Source organism: Bufo bufo, chromosome 3 (genome assembly GCF_905171765.1).
Source record: "Bufo bufo chromosome 3, aBufBuf1.1, whole genome shotgun sequence".
Taxonomy (NCBI): domain Eukaryota; kingdom Metazoa; phylum Chordata; class Amphibia; order Anura; family Bufonidae; genus Bufo; species Bufo bufo.
This window is the reverse complement of record NC_053391.1, coordinates 312,158,556-312,178,853: the sequence shown is the minus strand read 5'-3', so window position 1 is coordinate 312,178,853 and position 20,298 is coordinate 312,158,556. Positions and strand designations below refer to the sequence as shown.

The window sequence follows — 20,298 nt, the reverse complement described above, 5'->3', positions numbered from 1 at the left end:
TACATAAGCACAACGTGTTATAAAACTGTGTGATTCACGTTGTAGGCTGAAGCATAAATGAAATAGAAATAGATATTATGAGTGTGGGAAATATAAAGTACAGGTCACGTGCATTTTTTGGTAGTGGCATTTTATCTTTGGTGGCCTTTTTTGTGTCTCTAGTGCTTTTTTAAAAACACGGAATATAAAAAGGCATGGCCATTCAAATACCACACAAAAAAAAGTATGCAAAAAACGCTAGCAGTTTTAGGGCCTTTTTTGGGTGCTAAAAAATCACCAGAGCTAATTTGTGTTTGAAGGAAGCCTAAGGGTCCATTCACACGTCCGTAGTGTATTGCGGATCCGCAATACACCCGGCCGGCACCCCCATAGAACTGCCTATTCTTGTACTCAATTGCCAAGATTGACAAGAATAGGACATGTTCTATTTTTTTCCGGAGCCGTGGACCGGAAGATCGGCGGCTCGCTCCGGAAATGCGGATGCGGAGAGCACATAGTGCATCCCAAAATTGCGGAACGGATGCGGACCCATTTGTGGACGTGTGAATGGAGCCTTATAGTAAATTGTGATTATGGAATGGTTATTTCTTTTTCTCTCTGCCCAGCTTGTTGGCCTCTGGCTCAGATGATCAGCACATGATGCTGTGGGATCCTTTTCGGCACAAGAAGCTGCTGTCTATGCACACAGGTCACACTGCCAACATCTTTTCCGTTAAGGTGAGCAGCGTGCAATGAATTCTCAGTGGCAAGTGCCTAGGGGCCTGTATAGATGTAGTAGAACTAAAATAGTCACGTGCTACATCTGATCATAATGTGTTATCTGTAGTTCTCCGTAGGTCAGCAGGCACCTTTTATTCCTTTAATATGGCATCTGATAATACAGCACTTGTTTTCTTAGTAGAACTGCAAAAAATGTGGACTTTCACAAGATCTGAAGCTGCAGTATGGACAGAGAACCAAATATGTACTTCTCTATGACAGCCCAATAACCCAAATTAAAGAAATATTACTATACATATAATTTTTCTATATTTTCTGTATGTCTTCCCTATCAGTTTCTCCCCCACACTGAAGATCGCATCTTGATTACTGGAGCTGCAGATGCCAAGGTTCATGTCCATGACATTAACTCAAAGGAAACGCTCCATGTTTTTTCTGAACACACTAACCGAGTGAAGAGAGTTGCCACAGCCCCTATGTGGCCAAACACTTTTTGGAGTGCAGCAGAAGATGGCTTGATCCGGTAAGGAAAAGGTTGTTGAAAATGGAGAATTTATTTTCAGGGGGTGCAACCATATATGATTTAGTTGTGTTTTCTGTTTGTTCAGGCAGTATGATTTAAGGGAAAGTAGCACCCACTCTGATGTCTTGATTGATTTAACGGAATACTGTGGGCAGCTGGTGGAGGCAAAATGCGTAAGCATCAGCCCCCAGGATAACAACTGCTTAGCTGTAGGAGCCAGTGGACCTTTTGTGAGACTGTATGATATCCGGATGATCCACAGTCACCGGTGAGTGATTGTTGGTTGGGATTAGTGACACGGGAGGTATTATTTTATTCAAGGTTTGGTAGATTACCTTTACTATATATTCTCCATTACAGAAAGAATCTCCAGACGGCACAATCTGGACTGCACACTTTTTGCTCAAGACAGAAACCCATTCCAGAGGGAGCAGCACAGTATTATGTGGCAGGTAACATTTCTGATGCTGAGACCACAACTGATCACTAAAAGAAAAGGGGCTCCCACCAGTCTCTTCTAGAAGAGACTAAAGACTGGAGACAGTAATGTCCCTGACACATCTGTTCTGATTGAATCAGAGGTTATAGAGGCATGGAGTGCTGAATAATGCTGATAGTTTCAAATGTAGATTTCTTAAAGTTTCTTAAACAAGAAACAAGTTTCACTTATCCACAAGACATGTGATAAATGTATTATTAATGGGACCCAAGCACTGGGTTGTCCGCTACTTAGAAAGCTGAGGGTCCAGAATCTATCTCTGCCTATAAGAGGGCTGGAGAAAAACGGAGACCATGAGAAGTTTATGGAGAGACAAAGATATAGCGTTGTCTTCTCTGCATTATTCCTTAACCTGATGAAACATTAACCACATATTCTAAGGATATTTGATAAAAGTTACTCAAGAGAAAACCGGGATTATGGTATAGGTGACATTTCTGGTTGGATATTCATAGAACTGATAATCTGTAGATGTCTTCACTTATACAGAAGCTAGTTTGTGAAATTGTGCCATTACCAGATGTCTTTTCTACAACACAGATCTGGCCTCATGTGTCAATGTCTTCTTTGCCAAACCCACAGCATAATTTATGTATTTGTCACAGACAGGAAGTTTATGCAGGTTGAATATATATTCAATTCCTACTAACTGCAGCTATGATCAACGGCTCTTATCTCACAGAAATGGTTGACATTTGCAAAACATCTGAACCCTTTAGAGTAGCGTAAACTAAAGGGTGGTGCTCCTCGCTTTCAGGGCTCGTCCACACAACCGTGTAAAGCCCGTGCCGTGGACCGCAAATTGCGGTCCGCAATGCACGGGCACCTTCCGTGCAGCAGGCGCATAGGGATCGCAGACCCATTCACTTGAATAGGTCCGCGATCCGTGCGTTCCGCAAAAAGATAGAGCATGTTCTTTCCGATTTAAATGAATGGGTCCGCATCCCTGATGCGGAATGACAACGGAACGGTGCCCGTGTATTTCGGATCCGCAAATGTGGTCCGCAATACGGGAACGGGACACCAACGTTCGTGTGCATGAGCCCTCAATATGATCATCAAGGTGCAGCATGTCACCCAGGCAGTCATTCACCTACAGTAATTCTTGCTAGGACATACTTTATGCAGAGTCATTGTTTGTAAGTGAGTGTCTGGAGGGCTCAAACATATATTTTAAAATGTTTCACCCTGGGCCTAATTTTTTCCTGTTTCCACACTTATATTTATATACTTTTTTTTTTTTTTCACTGATGCGATATGCATGTCCTCACAGGTTAATTGTTTCCACAGGCCACCTTCCAGTCAAGCTGCCCGATTACAATAACAGATTGCGTGTCTTGGTGGCAACATACGTAACTTTCAGTCCTGATGGCACTGAGCTGCTTGTCAACATGGGAGGGGAGCAGGTAAGTTCAGTGACCAGAACCCCTTTGTTTCGAGTGTTTCACATGTGGCAATAGTGTACTGGGTTTTACCACAAATAGCCACAGTTGTTTTTCTTACAGTTTTTGGGAGTGCATTTTTAACTGGTGATATATCCAATCTGCAAAATCAGCACAGCCACAAATATAAAAATGTTTGTGGGTATTCATAATACTACGTAATTTACTCAAAAAAAATCTCCAGCCAATATATTTTTAATCAAGCCTACCTTTATTTTACACTGTAATAAAAAACCTTTTGGGGGGGGGGAATAAAAAATTCTAGTTTCACTCCTCCCCCCATAGTTAACGGGTAACATTTATGCTATATGGTCAGATGTATGTGGCTGCCTCTCCTGTTGAGTTTAAAGGGGTTATCTCATTTCGGCAAATGGCAGACAAAGTTAATACAAGGCACTTACTAATGTATTGTCATTGTCTATATTGTTTCCTTTGCTGGCTTGATTCATTTTTCCATCGCATTATACTCTGCTCGTTTCCAGGCGTTACATAGGCACGCATGCGTAGTAGCTCCTGTCCCAGCCAACTCATATCTGCGTTGCAGCAGTGGGCGACACAGGAGCTGCTGCGCATGTGTGCCTATGTGCGCCCCACAGTCCCAGCTACCAGAGAGGCTGGCATTTTTTCCTATAGTGTGCAAGCATGGGTACCTCTACTGGATTGTAGGGTGGTCATAACCCCTGGATACAAGCAGTGTATAAAGCGATGGAAAATGAATCCAGCCAGCAAAGGAGACAACATAGACAATCACAATACATCCGTAAGTGCCTTGTATTAACTTTCTCTACATGATAAATGCTATTTGTTGAAGTGAGACAACCCCTTTAAGCAGTGCTTGAAGTGGGCCGGAACGCGGCGGTACTCAGTACCCCCACTTCCAAAAATTGCCCTGGAGAGTACCAGCACCTCTCCGTGCGCCCAGTACGTGGGTTTCCGGTACCGGAGCGCAGCGGAGAGCTGGCAGTATCTCCTCCCTAATGTCGTTGGCTGGGCAGCTAGTGGAGGGGGGCGGGTCGTTGCAGAGTACGGCTCAGGCTGGCGCAGGCAGGGAGTTGACCTCACGTTAGGTGACGTCAACTCCTTCCCGCGCGCCTGTGTGGAGCGATCAGTGCGGCGACCAGTGACTGGTCCTCCTTGGAGTCAGGAGTCGGACGGTGCAGCAAAGAACATCGACTTTGCTTTGGAATCCAACTTCTGAAGAGTACTGGTGAGTGACAGGCACCCCCCCTCCCCCCACACACATTAGTTCCTCTCTGTACCAGTACCCCCCCCCCCCCTGGCAGGGGGGTACTGGTACAGAGAGGAAAGGAATTAATGTGTGTGATGAGGGGGGGGGGGGGGGGTCTGATGTGCAGGGGGGTACTGGTACAGAGAGGAACGAATGTGCGGGGGGGGGGGGGTACTGGTACATAGAGGAACTAATATATATGTGTCTGATGGGTGGGTCTGATGTGTAGGGGGCCCCTGCACATCAGACCCCCCCATCACACACATATATATTAGTTCCTCTATGTACCAGGACCCCCCCCCACCACCGCACATTCGTTCCTCTCTGTACCAGTACCCCCCTGCACATCAGTGCACATCAGACCCCCCCCCCCCTCATCACACACATTAGTTCCTCTCTTTACCAGTACCCCCCCCCCCCCCCCCCCCCCCCCACCACCACCACACATTAGTGCCTCTCTGTACCAGTACCCCTCTGCACATCAGACCCCCCATCACACACATATATATTAGTTCCTCTATGTACTGGTACAGAGAGGAATTAATGTGTGTGTGTGTGTGATGAGGGGGGGGGTCTGATGTGCAGGGGGGTACTGGTTCAGAGAGGAACGAATGTGCGGTGGTGGGGGGGGGGGGGTCCTGGTACATAGAGGAACTAATATATATGTGTGTGATGGGGGGGTCTGATGTGCAGGGGCCCCCTGCACATCAGACCCCCCCATCACACACATATATATATTAGTTCCTCTATGTACCAGGACCCCCCCCCCCACCACCGCACATTCGTTCCTCTCTGAACCAGTACCCCCCTGCACATCAGACCCCCCCCTCATCACACACACACACACATTAATTCAGTATTGGGGGGGGGAGCACCGGCGCCTAATAGAGTACCGGCACCTCTTTTGGCCCACTTAAAGCACTGCCTTTAAGTATAACACAGTCATTGCAAACAGATGCATAAAATCAAGCACACAGACATGCAGTCTCCTCTGTGGGTCATACTGGAAAGCTCAGTAGTGGTAGTGCCATACAATGCCACCTTAGTCACAAGTCAAAAAACAAAGGCCAGCATGTGCAAACAATGTGAAATAAATATGCAGGTACATGTTGCTATAGCAGAAACGCAAAAGCAAACAAAAAGTACAGCTGGACGCACTAGGACGTATGTAAACATTAATTAAATGGATATTTGAATTGCATTGCTGCTATAGTCACTATACATATATATTTCAGGCTCTTATTGTGTGACCCTATCTGGCCTAGTAAGGCAACCTAATCAGATTGTACCCTACACTTAAAGGTTTATCTCTCTTAGGCCTCCAAAAAGATCTCGGGGTGGGTAGCGTCCAGCAGTATTCTGCTTTAATTAAAACCCTTGGACAGGTGGGTTGAAGTGCATGGCTAAGATGGAGGAAGCCACTTTTCCAAATGTACTTTGGAAAAAACTGTAGTCCAGCACATCCAAAAAAGTGCAGCTGCAGACTCCTAAAGCTGAAATGCAAAATGAACACAAAGTGCAGTAGCATAATACAGTACTAAGACACACGCAAGCATTGAACATATGGATTACTTTGAATTGTATTGCTATATTTACTCCACAAAGTCAGTTGGTGACATTTCTGATCTGCTAGATATACTAATTAAAGCATTTTGGAGTAACCACAGCTCAACCATGAAATGGTAGATGATACAGATGCTGCAGTGTGTGGTATCGTCTACTACATCACACACTGCTGAGTTCAAAACTACCAGTGGAAGTAACATCATAAGAACTGTGCATTGCTAGCTTTATGAAATGGGTTTACGTGGTTGAGCAGCCGCTCACAAATCCTGCCATCACTGGTTGGATTGGTGTGTGAAGCACACCATCACTGGGCTCTGGAGCAATGGAATTGTGTACTTTCGAGTAATGAATCCTCTTTTACCATATGAATACTTCTCAAATCTGGCTTTGGCAGAGGAGGGATAATGAAATGGGGCTGTTTTTCAGGCTTTTAGCTAGACTCCTTTTTTTACCAGTGAAATTGCATGCTTCCAACTTTGTTTCAACAGTACTGGGCCCTTTCCCATTGCAGCATGACTACACCCCTGGGTACAAAATGAGGTCCCTTAATACCTGGTTTGAAGAGTTTGGTGTGGAAGAACTCATCCCACATAGAGCTCTGACATCAACACCATTTTTGTGGTGAATTGGAATGCTGATTACAAACCTCAGTGACTGACCTCACAAATTCCCCCATACATTGCTATACAATGACCCTTTAGTCATCTAATAATAATGCAAAGCAGCCAACTATAGTTAGGTACATCTGAAAGGGGTGGAGTATGATATACAGTAAACTGCCTGGCTTCTTTCTTTGGGGTGTTTGAAATGATATATGTATTTTTAGGTATACCTCTTTGACTTAACTTTCAAGCAAAGACCTTGTACATTCCTGCTTCCTAAATCTCATCATACACCTGGAGGTAAGCATATCCCACAATACCTTTTGAGAAATACTCGCATTTTATTATCAGTAGTTGCATAAAGCATTTCTGATTTTGGCCCTTAAGAGTTAATTACATTGGTACAGTCTTTCTTACTTTAGTATGTTGTTTAAAAACAACTAAACAGAGTTTTGCTTCTCCAGAAGTCCAGAATGGTAAGACCTCAACCAATGGACTTCGTCTTCACAGTAACGGAATCCGTGTGAGCGATGCCAAGAGCATGGTTGGGTGAGGAAAAGCTAAATCTTACCTTTCTATTTATGTAGTTCTTAGCTACTTGCTATCACTGCATTTATTTGTCATATGTGTACAGTATTGATGGTTACTCCAGGAGCAAGAACGTAAACACCTCCAACAATTCCCATCAATCTTTTACGTCACTGGCTAAAAGTTTAGTCCATTCCTGGCTACAGAACTTGTTAAAGGAAATGGGTCATCAGAATATGGCCTGTTGTTTAAAGGGGTTATCATATAGGATTACTATACAATGAATAGGGCATTACAATAGAAGTACTATTGCAATATATAGGAAAAAAAATTAAAAATAGCATTTTTTTAAATGCATATTACATATTCTTCTCTGGTAATGCCCCCTGCCGTTGAGCCTCCTGGTCTACTTTCATCTGCATTCAGAGGTGGTAACATGCTCAGTAGCTTCCCCTCCCCTCAGTGCTGAAGAGGTGATCTTATAGTGACGCAGCCGAAATATCATTCATTCATGTATCCCTACTGCTAAATTCATAGAAATATGAAGCCGTATCTCTCTCTAGACAGTGGAAATTAGATGGGGGATGATAGACATTGCATACAATAGTGCTATTTATTAGTTGAATTGCTGGGGTTGTGTGTGAGGGACTATTTCCTATGCAGGAAAGGGTTAACCAGAGCTGACAGCAGTGCACTCTTGGATGATGCAGGTGCTTGATGGTCACATGGGATGGATGGACTGCTGCTCACTCACAGAAAGGAAAGAGATAAGTCCAGATATGTGAGTTAGGCTACTTTCACACTTGCGGCAGAGTGATCTGGCAAGCAGTTCCATCAAACGTATGCCAACTGATGGCATTAGTAAGACTGATCAGTCAGAAAAATGCATTGAAATGCCGGATCAGTCTTTACGGTGTCATCCGGCAAAACGGATCCGGCATTATTTATTTTTCACTTTTTTTTCGGATCTGGCATTCAGGCAAGTCTTCAGTTATTTTGGCCAGAGATAAATCGTAGATGACTGAACTGAAGACAATCCTGATGCATCCTGAACGGATTGCTCTCTATTAAGAATGCATGGGGATATACCTGATCAGTTCTTTTCCGGTATTGAGCCCCTAGGACGGTACTCCGTGCTGAAAAAAAAAAAAAAACTAGTTTGAAAGTACCCTTAAGAAAAGGGGAACATTACACTGGAGAGCGCCATTTTTTTCTTTGCTATAGTTAATATCTGGAGTACTGAATACCATTATTTTATCTTTTTTAATTCAGTGGATAACCTCAGATTAATTTTAAATCAAATAAAATTTTAAGATTTTTTTTTTTTCATTTTACATGTTAAGATATTTAAAATTAACTCTGAAATCATGCAATTTTCACTCTAAGCCCTTGGCCTTCTAATAGGCTGACAATTCCTGTGCTGTAGAGATCACTTTTCAGGAGTCATCTTATTATCATCACAGACAGGATTCTAATGAAAGGTTAAACATATGTACAAAAATAAGAAAAAAGAACAAAACAGCAGGTGGCGCTATACAGATATATTTTCTAGAATAGCTTACTGGTTCTACAAAATTTTTAATTGCATGCAATTATGGCAGTATTCAGATCCTAGTGCCGGTTTGAAAAATGTAGAATACGGTATGTTTTGTGACACAACCTTTTTAAAGTTCATCTATCCCCTGACAGAGCACTACATATTGATTATATTATATCTGTAAGTTCCGCTGCATAAGTAGAGATATTGGGTATTCCTCATTTTGAGCAATCACAGGGGCCCTCTTGCACCAAGCTGCTCAAACGCCACTATTTCCATACAGCACATAGGTGTCCAGGTCTCAAAGCAGCAAAGCTTACCCACATTATCCCACCACCATGTTTGATTAGTAGATGTAGTGACTTTCACATCAGCTTAATATAATTTAATAATGACATTTTGGGCTTTTGCTTCATCTCATCAGTGATGTGTCTTTTGGATCATTTTATTAATTGTAAGGGGTCACCCAATCCTGTTTTTCATCCTGAGGCTGAGAGCCTAATAGTTTAAGCGATCCTTCGTGAGCTAAACATAGCAGCACAAATCTTTCCCCTGTCCTTGTCTACAGGCTTATAGACCTTTCCTACACTTAAACTCCTAGCTGTGTCAGTAGGACTATGTTTAGGGTATGATTTCAGCCTCTGACTGCATTTCAACTGCTCAATGTTTTTGAGACCTCTGCTTGCAAAGTATTAAAGTATGAAAAAGTTGTAAAATTGTTCTTGTCCACCTGACCTGTGCATGACTCATTGATGCATGTAGCTTGCCACAAACCTGTCAGATGAGAACATAAGGATCCTGAAAGTGGTGAGGAATTGAAACAAAGTAGAAATTTGGATAACTTTTTATTAGTGAATATACTCTATTTCCATAAAAAGCAGCGCAAGATTTCCCCAGGGCACAGGGCAGGCAGAAAGATGCAAACAATGCCTGGCCCTGTCAATCAACACTTGGAAGGCGTGACTTGAGGTGGGAGATGGGAGCCTTTAGGTGCAGTAGTGGAGCCTTTAGGTGCAGTAGTTTAGAGATAAGGTGTATTAGATGATCAGCAGAAAGTGAAAGTACCAGTCACACAGCTAGAAAAACAGTTAATCCTTTGTGACAGACCAGCTCAATATTTTGAATAAAGGCCAATTGAAAAAAAAAGATTTTTTGCCAAAAAAGAGTAACATGCAATATAAAAAAAATTGCCTCCAAAGGTGTACATAACCTTTAAGTTACCTACCATTTTATTAATTCATAGCTTTTTTCCTAGGTCAACAAATGAGCTTCCTCCACATCTGGAAAAGGTAAAGCAAAAAGCAAATGATGCTTTTGCTCGGCAGCAGTGGAGCCAGGCAATTGAACTTTATAGCCATGCAATGCAGAGGGCACCTCGTAGTGCTATGTTGTTTGGAAATCGGGCCGCAGCATACATGAAGCGGAAGTGGTGAGAGAAATAGATACTGGTGTTGGACAATGAGAGTGGTGCAGAGCTCTATCTGTTGTTTTCTCATGTATTTTTGTTATAATTTTAGGGATGGGGATCACTATGATGCATTGAGAGATTGCCTGCAAGCACTGGCACTGAACCCAGCCCATTTGAAAGCACACTTTCGTCTGGCACGCTGCCTGTTTGAGCTGCGATATGTCTCTGAAGCACTGGATTGTTTGGAGGAATTTAAGACAAAGTTTCCAGAACAAGCCCAAAGCAGTGCATGTGATGCTCTGGACAGAGACATAAGGGTTGCCTTGTTCTCCAAAAATGAAAATCGTAAGTCTCCCTCTGCAATGACAATTTCTCTAATGATGTTTGCATTGTGCTTATTAGGGTCTATTCACACATCCACAACTTGGGTCCGGATCCGTTCCGCAATTTTGCGGAACGGGTGTGGACCCATTAATTTCCGGATCCGCCATTCCGTTCACCCAAAAAATAGAACATGTCCTATTCTTGTCCACAACTGCGGACAAGAAAAGGCATTTTCTATTATAGTGCTGGCGATGTGCGGTCCGCGAAATGCTGAACGCACATTGCCGGTGTCCGTGTTATGCGGATCCACAATTTGCAGACCGCAAAACACCTACGGACGTCTGAATGGACCTTAGTGGTAGCTGTCAGTATTTCATATGAAGCCTTTTCTAGCTGTACCAGGACCATTCAAACTTTTGTGTTCTATGATATCACTTCCTCCATGGATTTTCATTGCCCAGTTAGGCTCTATCTAATTCATAAATGGTGATTAGGTCTTCAATGTAATAACTCTAAATATCTGTAAATCTTCAGGAACTTCCTAGTGACCAAGATTTTTTTTTTTAATGTAGAGTAATATAGCAAATACAGAGGAGGGTGCAGCTGCAGTCTTACTCGTGTATGTGAGACTGTATCTGAGCATAGCGCTAGCAGGACTTACATTTAAGTCAGGAAACCTATATATAGCCCAAAAATCAAAGTTTAGGACCCACACCTAACTATATCATGAAGTCAGGCTAGGTGATCAGTATAAGATTGGTGGGAGTCCGACATCCGGCAACCCTGCGATCAGCTGTTAGAAGAAGTTGGTCGCTCAATAAGCGCTGCAGCTTTTTCCTAGGCCATGTGACATCACTGTACATTGGTCACATGGCCTAGTTGCAGCTCAGCCCCATTAAAGAGTACTATGTACAGCCCTTTGCTTGGAAAGCTACCGGGAGTCGACTGAGCTCCTCAGAACTCAGGGGGAGCGTGGTGGCTCCCTGAAACAGCTGATCATCAGTGCAGATCTGATAACGATAACCTATCCTCAGGGTAGGTCATTATTATAATATCACAATTAACCCCTTTAATATACATCTGTGGCCATTTCTGGTCATACTCTAGTGTTTTGTCATGCTGTCCTGTGCAAGGGAAGTATATAACAGCTACCAGTTTATATTAGTAGTAGATTAAGGGTCCATTCACACGTCCGTTGTTTCTTTCCTTTTTTTTATTTAATTATCTTTATTAATTGGTCTATCAAGACAAGTTACAATACAAAAAGGATTAAATAAATAATCCCCAACTTCAATATTTTTTTTCCCCCTTATCCCCATTCCCTTCACCCACCCCCCTCCCCATACCTGTGGTGCGCCAAAAAAAAAAAAAAAAAAGAAAGAAACAGTTATCACAACTAATCAAATCTTCCAACCACCCCATATCTTAATCCAATTCTCATCAGCTTCCCTCTGTTTATACATGATTTGCTCATAGTTTTTTACCTTATTAATTAGGTTTATCCATATATTTATCTCTGGAGTATGTCGAGCAAACCAGGTCCGACTAACCAGAACTCTGGCCAACAACAGTATCCTACCTAGAAAGATCTTTTGATACTTATGGCTATTTATTTTGGAAAGGTCGTTAAGCAAAAACACTTGTAGTTCAAAAGGGATTCGTATTTTTAGTTTGTATGTGATAAAGTTATTGATGCTATTCCAGTATTTTATAAGTTCTGGACAGGTCCAGATCATATGGAGATAGTCCGCACCTGAGGTGTCACATTTAGGGCAGTTAGACGTACTTCTTAGCCCACATTTATTCATCCATATAGGGGTGATATATAGTCTGTGGCAAATGTTAAATTGTGCTAGAACATGGTTAAAGTTCTGGGATAATGAACCTAAATTCCCAAAAATATTCTCCCACCCTTCTGATTGTTTATTCGGACAGTCCATCTCCCACGCTCTTTGTCCTGGTGACTGTATATCACTAAACCGTGCCTTAAAGGGGTTATCCGAGTTATGGGAAAAAAAATAAAACCTAACAAAATTAATCAGGATATACATATACATTAGGGCTCTTTCACACCTGCGTTATTGTCTTCCGGCATAGAGTTCCGTCGTCGGGGCTCTATGCCGGAAGAATCCTGATCAGGATTATCCTAATGCATTCTGAATGGAGAGTAATCCGTTCAGGATGCATCAGGATGTCTTCAGTTCCGGTACGGAACGTTTGTTGGCCGGAGAAAATACCGCAGCATGCTGCGCTTTTTGCTCCGGCCAAAAATCCGGAACACTTGCCGCAAGGCCGGATCCGGAATTAATGCCCATTGGAAGGCATTGATCCGGATCCGGCCTTAAGCTAAACGTCGTTTCGGCGCATTGCCGGAGCCGACATTTAGCTTTTTCAGAGTGGTTACCATGGCTGCCGGGACGCTAAAGTCCTGACAGCCATGGTAAAGTGTAGTGGGGAGCAGGGGAGCAGTATACTTACCGTCCGTGCGGCTCCCCGGGCGCTCCAGAGTGACGTCAGGGCGCCCCAAGCGCATGGATCACGTGATCGCATGGATCACGTCATCCATGCGCATGGGGCGCTCTGACGTCATTCTGGAGCGCCCCGGGAGCCGCACGGACTGTAAGTATACCGCTCCCCCGCTCCCCGCTCCTACTATGGCAACCAGGACTTTAATAGCGTCCTGGGTGCCATAGTAACACTGAAAGCATTTGGAAGACGGTTCCGTCTTCAAATGCTTTCAGTACACTTGCGTTTTTCCGGATCCGGAGTGTAATTCCGGCAAGTGGAGTACACGCCGGATCCGGACAACGCAAGTGTGAAAGAGGCCTTAGTCAAGCTTGATTTTTGGAAGAAAAAAAAAGATCTTTACACCTTTTCTAGGTTCTGTTATTGCTGTGTTTACATGCAGCAGTAACAACAATGACTCATCTCTCCCTCATGAATATTTGTGGGAGGGGTTGATCTGACCTTCTCCTCACTCTGCTCTGCACATACTGACCTTGCATAAACGTCAACATCTTATATCTCACACAGGCAAAAGATTATGGGGGAGATCTGTGGATGGCACTGTTTAGGGGAGGGGGGATCTGTGGATGGCACTGTAGGGGGATCTGTGGATGGCACTGCTATACACAGATCCCCCCTAAACAGTGCCATCCACAGATCTCCCCCCTAAACAGTGCCATCCACAGATCCCCCCTAAACAGTGCCATCATGATGATCATGGCACTGTTTAGGGGAGGGGGGATCAGTGGATGGCACTGTTTACGGGGGATCTGTAGATGGCACTGTTTATGGGGGAGATCTGCGGATGGCACTGTTTAGGGGGGATCTGTGTATGGCAGTGCCATCCACAGATCCCCCCCCTAAACAGTGCCATCCACAGATCCCCCCTAAACAGTGCCATCATGATGATCATGGCACTGTTTAGGGGAGGGGGGATCAGTGGATGGCACTGTTTACGGGGGATCTGTAGATGGCAGTGTTTATGGGGGAGTTCTGTGGATGGCACTGTTTAGGGGAGGGGGGATCAGTGGATGGCAATGTTTAGGGGGGATCTGTAGATGGCACTGTTTATGGGGGAGATCTGCGGATGGCACTGTTTAGGGGGGATCTGTGTATGGCAGTGCCATCCACAGATCCCCCTACAGTGCCATCCACAGATCCCCCCTCCCCTAAACAGTGCCATCATGATGATCATGGCACTGTTTAGGGGAGGGGGGATCTGTGGATGGCACTGTTTAGGGGGGAGATCTGTGTGGATGGCACTGTTTAGGGGAGGGGGATCTGTGGTCTGTGGATGGCACTGTAGGGGGATCTGTGGATGGCACTGTAGGGGGATCTGTGGATGGCACTGTTTAGGGGGGAGATCTGTGTGGATGGCACTGTTTAGGGGAGGGGGGATCTGTGGATGGCACTGTAGGGGGATCTGTGGATGGCACTGCCTGCCATCCACAGACCACAGATCCCCCTACAGTGCCATCCACAGATCCCCCTCCCCGACGCTCACAGCAGCAGTACTAATCATTCACTTAATTTTTCTATGCAGAGCTATTTTATTATTATTTTGAAATCTATGAGTCTCAGACTCTTACTTTGGCTGAGCTCCGGTAACAACAGCAGGCAGTGCAGGCGGCGTTCATTCACTGACGTCACGCGCCTGCTCCGCCTAGTGGGAGGAGCAGGCGCGTGACGTCAGTGACAGTGAGTGAGCGCCGCCCCCCGAACTGCCTGCTCTGCTTTTACCGGAGTACAGAGCCAAGAATGCAAGTAAAGAGCTCACTACAGCGCCCTGTATATTCTAACCCCCAGGCAAGCGTCCCTGTCACCATGGGAACGCTTGGGGGTTAGAATATACCATCGGATTTGAGTTTTTTACGATCTCACTGAGCTCGAAAAACTCAGATCCGATGGTATATTCTAACCAGGCAAGCGTCCCCGTCACCATGGGAACGCCTGGGGGTTAGAATATTTTATACCATTGGATGGATGTTCTGACTGTTACTCTGCTTGGCCAGCTCGGGGCCACAACCAGTTCGGGGCCCCAAGCTATTGCTGGTTTTGCCTGGCCTGATGATCGCGCATATGCGATCACCTATTAGCCGAAGGGAGGAACTTTGAGGTAGCCGCGGCACAAGTGAGGATCGCGCATGCGCGATCAACTCACAGCCGCACGGACTGTAATCCAGAGAGGTGGGGGCGTGGCCAAGGCTGATGACGTTCCGTTTACATGGCTTAGTCACTCCGACAAGCAGAGAGCTCCATGTAAACGGAACGTCACAGCTGATGACGTGGGCGGTCACATGACTGTTTAGTGTAGCAGAGAAACGGCACAAGATAGGTACTGCAAGTTATTTAGGAAAACTAATGTATAGGGGAAATAAAGCCATAGAGAGAAATTAAGTTAACTCGGATAACCCCTTTAAGTAATAACTTATATAAATTTGAAATCTTCATTCTAGGCAGTGTCCTCCCTGCCCAGTCATTCAGGAAGGATGTACTGTCTATATCCAACACCAGTTTATCGTCCAGACTAGATAATGCTGAACGCAATTGAAAGTACCTAAACCATGAAAAGTTTTCTATATTATGTGATATCTCTATAAATGGCTTAATGTCTCTATCCTTAACTACCTGTGAAATATACAAAATTCTATTCTTTTGCCAAAATGTGTCCACTGCAATACCATCTAACCTTTGTAGGTGTGTATTATGCCAAAGAGGCGTGAATGTAAGTGAACCCTTTACCTTCAACCATGTCCTAGTAGTAGCCCACACTTTCAGGAATAGCTTTATAGTCTCTCTGTAGCCCCGCTCATGGCTCTTCAGTAGCCCGGATTCCAACAGGGTAAATATATTATTATGAGCGTAGCTCCCTACTAACTTCCCTAAAAGTGCACTGTTTTCTGATTCATAGCACGTCAATAGCTGCGCAGCAATAAAATACCCTTTAAGGTAAGGGAGATTTAAACCCCCGCACTCCAGTGATTTATACAGATATTCCAACTTTATTCGAACTTGTTTTCTTCCCCATATTAAATCATTAATTATTCTTTCCATAAGTTTAAAATATTTATCTTCTATCCAAATAGGTGTATTCCTAAGCACATAAAGAAATTGTGGTAATATCACCATTTTGACCAGTGAAACTCGGTCGGCTCTAGATAGGGGAAGCCTCAGCCAGATCCCTATTTTAGCTCTAGTTTTTGCTATTATCGGCATCAAATTAAGTTGTGCAAAATTTTCAACCCTGGGTGATATACTCAAACCCAGGTATTGAAAAGTGTCGACAATGTCCAACTGTGTCACAAGAACCTCTTTCTGTGGCAGGGGGTCTATTGGCATCAAACTGGTCTTAGACCAGTTTATAAGAAGACCGGACACCTCACCAAATGATTTAACCATTTGAATAATTCTGGGAAGAGTTGTTTCCGTATGGTCTATAAAAAAAAGAACATCATCCGCATATAAGGAGATACGGTCTTGCACTCCTAGCGTACCAAATCCTTTAACCTGATCGTCCTGCCTAATGGCCATCGCAAGGGGTTCAATATAAATATCAAATAACAATGGGGATAGTGGGCAGCCCTGACGCGTGCCTCTATTTAAATCGAAACTAGTGGTCAGGATCCCATTGAGACTCAATTTTGCCTTGGGAGATCTATACAATAGTTTTAGAATACCTATGAATCTTTCCCCAAAGCCCATCCTTGCCAGAGGAAGCGCCACTCCACCCTGTCAAAGGCCTTAGAGGCATCCAGCTCAATGTCTGATTTTTTTTCAGGACCCATTGAAAATGAATGGGTACAGATCTGGTCCAGATCTGTTCCGCAAAAAACTGAACAGATCAGGAAAGAAACAACGGACGTGTGAATGGACCCTTAAAGGCACAAAAATGGGCTTTCTCTAGTCACTAGGAGTGCTGAAAGAATACACTGGGCACATACAGTCATGTGAAAAAATTAGGACACCCTTTGAAAGCATGTGGTTTTTTGTAACATTTTTAATAAATGGTTATTTCATCTCCGTTTCAACAATACAGAGAGATTAAAGTAATCCGACTAAACAAAGAAAACTGAAGAAAAGTCTTTTCAAGATCTTCTGTAAATGTCATTCTACAAAAATGCCTATTCTAACTGAGGAAAAAGATAGGACACCCTTGCCCCTAATAGCGAGTGTTACCTCCTTTGGCTGAAATAACTGCAGTGAGACGGTTCTTGTAGCCATCTACCAGTCTTCGACATCGGTCTGAGGAAATTTTACCCCACTCCTCAATGCAGAACTTTTTCAGCTGTGAGATGTTTGAGGGGTTTCTTGCACGTACAGCCCTTTTCAAGTCACCCCACAGCATCTCAATGGGATTCAAATCTGGACTTTGACTTGGCCATTCCAGGACTCTCCATTTCTTCTTTTTCAGCCAATCTTTGGTTGATTTACTAGTATGTTTTGGGTCATTGTCATGTTGCATGGTCCAGTTCCGCTTCAGCTTTAATTTTCTAACTGATGGTCTCACATGTTCTTCAAGCACCTTCTGATACACAGTAGAATTCATCGTGGATTCTATGATGGTGAGCTGACCAGGTCCTGCTGCAGCAAAGCAGCCCCAAACCATGACACTTCCACCTCCATGCTTCACAGTTGGTATGAGGTTCTTTTCTTGGAATGCTGTGTTTGGTTTACGCCAAACATGTCCTCTGCTGTTGTGTCCAAATAATTCAATTTTGGACTCATCTGTCCAAAGAACATTATTCCAGAAGTCCTGGTCTTTGTCAACTTTATCGCTGGCAAATGTCAGTCTGGCCTCGATGTTTCTCTTGGAAAGCAAAGGTTTCCTCCTTGCACACCTCCCATGCAAGTTAAACTTGTACAGTCTCTTTCTGATTGTAGAGGCATGTACTTCTACATCAACAGTAGCCAGAGCCTGCTGTAGTTCTCGAGATGACACTTTAGGGTTTTTGGATACCTCTTTTAGCATCTTGCGGTCTGCTCTTGGGGTGAACTTGCTGGGGCGACCAGTCCTGGGCATGTTGGCAGTTGTTTTGAAAGCCCTCCACTTGTAGACTATCTTCCGGACAGTGGAATGGCTGATTTCAAAATCTTTTGAGATCTTTTTAAATCCCTTCCCAGACTCATAGGCTGCTACAATCTTTTTTCTGAAGTCCTCTGACAGCTCTTTTGCTCTCACCATGGTGCTCACTCTTACTTCAACAGTCAGGAGCACACCAAACTAAATGTCTGAGGTTTAAATAGGGCAAGCCTCATTCAACATGCAGAGTAACGATCTACTAATTATGTGCACCTGGTGTGATATACCTGTGTGAGATCTGAGCCAATTTAAGAGGGAATACATGTGAGGGTGTCCTATCTTTTTCCTCAGTTAGAATAGGCATTTTTGTAGAATGACATTTACAGAAGATCTTGAAAAGACTTTTCTTCAGTTTTCTTTGTTTAGTTGGATTACTTTCATCTCTCTGTATTGTTGAAACGGAGATGAAATAACCATTTATTAAAAATGTTACAAAAAACCACATGCTTTCAAAGGGTGTCCTAATTTTTTCACATGACTGTACCTAGAGTCTTCCCTATTCATAAGGAGAGGAATTCCCCATCAGGGCGTTGATTGACCAGCTGATGTGTATTCATATACACTTAGCATCCTGAGAGTGGAGAACGCTTTCCTCAGGAATACAGCAGAGTCATAAAGTATGTGCCTAGTTTATTCTTTCAATGCCCACAATAGCCATTTAGAATTTTTTTTTTTTTTTGTAATTTTGGCTTTTAGTAGTATTTATTTATTTAAGTTCCATTAATTCCAGCAGGCTGTACATCTAAGGCCGAGTTCACACGAACTTGTGTGACCCGTGCCTGTGCTGCAGCCCGCAAATAGCGGGCCGCAATGCACGATCGCCGGCCGTAGGTCAGCCGCATCGGATCGCGGACCCGTTCACTTTAATGGGTCTGCGATCCGGCCGTTCCGCTAAAATATAGGACTTGTTCTATCTTTTAGCGGAACGGAAGTACGGGACGTAACCCCACGGAGGCACTCCATAGATTGAAGTGAATGGGTCCGCATCCGTGATGCGGAATTCACACGGTACTGTGGCCGTGTATTGCGGCCCGCAATTTGGTTTCCATTTGTGAGATCCGTTCAGGGCTCTCACAAGTGGTCCAAAACGGATCAGTTTTGCCCTTAATGCATTCTCAATGGATAAGGATCCGCTCAGAATGCATCAGTTTGGCACCGTTCCGCCTCCATTCCGCTACGTCTGACGAAACTGAGCCAAACGTACACGGTGTGTCAGGACAGATCCGTTTTCACTGACACAATATGGCACAATAGAGAACGGATCCGTCCCCCATTGACTTTCAATGGTATTCAAGACGGATCAGTTTTAGCTATGTTAAAGATAATACGAACGTATCTGTTCTGAACGGATGCATGCGGTTGTATTATCTGAACGGATGCGTTTGTGCAGATCCATGACGGATCCGCACCAAACGCGAGTGTGAAAGTAGCCTTAGACTAGTTTCACACTAGTGCTTGTACATCAGGCTAGGAACAGCCTGCTGGTTCTCTCTGTATTTTGCATTGCCGGAATCTGCAGCATTGCCATCCAGCCCCAAGACAATGTGTATGAACTAATTAATAGACTGCTACAGAAGGGGAGAGGACCCTGCAAAAGAGGGCTTACAATCTACAAGGGAAGGAGACCATAGGTGAGGGTACCAGCTGCTCATGGCAGCAGGGTTATTGGGTAGGTGGTAGGCTCTCCTGAAGAGGTGAGTTTTCAGGTTGCTTTTGAAGGTCTGGATGTTGGAGGGGAGTCTGATGTGCTGTGGTAGTGAGTTCCAGAGTATGGGAGATTCATTAGAAAAATCTAGGAGACAATTGTGTGCGGAGCAGACAAGAATTGTAAATGAAGTCTTGTGAGGATTAGAGCTTAGTTGTGGGTTTGTATCGGGAGAGTTGGTCAGAAATGTAAAAGGGGGACAGATTTGTTCACAGCCTTATATGTATTTTAAACTGAATTTTCTGGCTAACAGGGAGCCAATAAAAGTTTTAGCAGAGAGGATAGGCAGAAGAGGAGAAATGTAGGGAGCGTGGTTGAGAATGTATTTGAGAGGCGCAATGGGAGACGGCAGAGGAGGGTGTTGCAGTAGTCCAGGAGGAAGATGATGAGGACGTGCACTAGCATTTTAGTTGACTCAGGGTTGTCCGGGCTATGGTCTTTGCCATAAACAGCAGTCACGGACAGGAAGAGAGTGCACACATGCCGTCTCCTTCTACAGCTGATCGGCGGGGATGCCGGGTATCGGACCCCCGCCGTTCTGATATTGATAACCTATCCTGAAGATAGGTCATCAATAGTAAAAGCCCTGACAATCCCTTTGAGGATGGAACGAATACAAGAGATGGTAAAA

General features: G+C 44.1%; 1 protein-coding gene across 3 annotated transcripts in view; it reads left to right on the top strand.

Annotated features, from left to right (window-relative positions):
* WDTC1 (WD and tetratricopeptide repeats 1) overlaps nucleotides 1–20,298 on the top strand; it is a 49,362-nt gene that overhangs the window by 22,431 nt on the left and 6,633 nt on the right. For all 3 annotated transcript variants that reach the window (XM_040424270.1, XM_040424268.1, XM_040424269.1), the window contains 9 exons: nucleotides 606–717; nucleotides 1,056–1,243; nucleotides 1,329–1,511; nucleotides 1,604–1,695; nucleotides 3,033–3,148; nucleotides 6,805–6,880; nucleotides 7,045–7,129; nucleotides 9,901–10,074; nucleotides 10,163–10,398. In XM_040424270.1, the coding sequence (XP_040280204.1) occupies nucleotides 606–717; nucleotides 1,056–1,243; nucleotides 1,329–1,511; nucleotides 1,604–1,695; nucleotides 3,033–3,148; nucleotides 6,805–6,880; nucleotides 7,045–7,129; nucleotides 9,901–10,074; nucleotides 10,163–10,398 (1,262 nt within the window). The remainder of the gene's footprint in view (nucleotides 1–605; nucleotides 718–1,055; nucleotides 1,244–1,328; nucleotides 1,512–1,603; nucleotides 1,696–3,032; nucleotides 3,149–6,804; nucleotides 6,881–7,044; nucleotides 7,130–9,900; nucleotides 10,075–10,162; nucleotides 10,399–20,298) is intronic.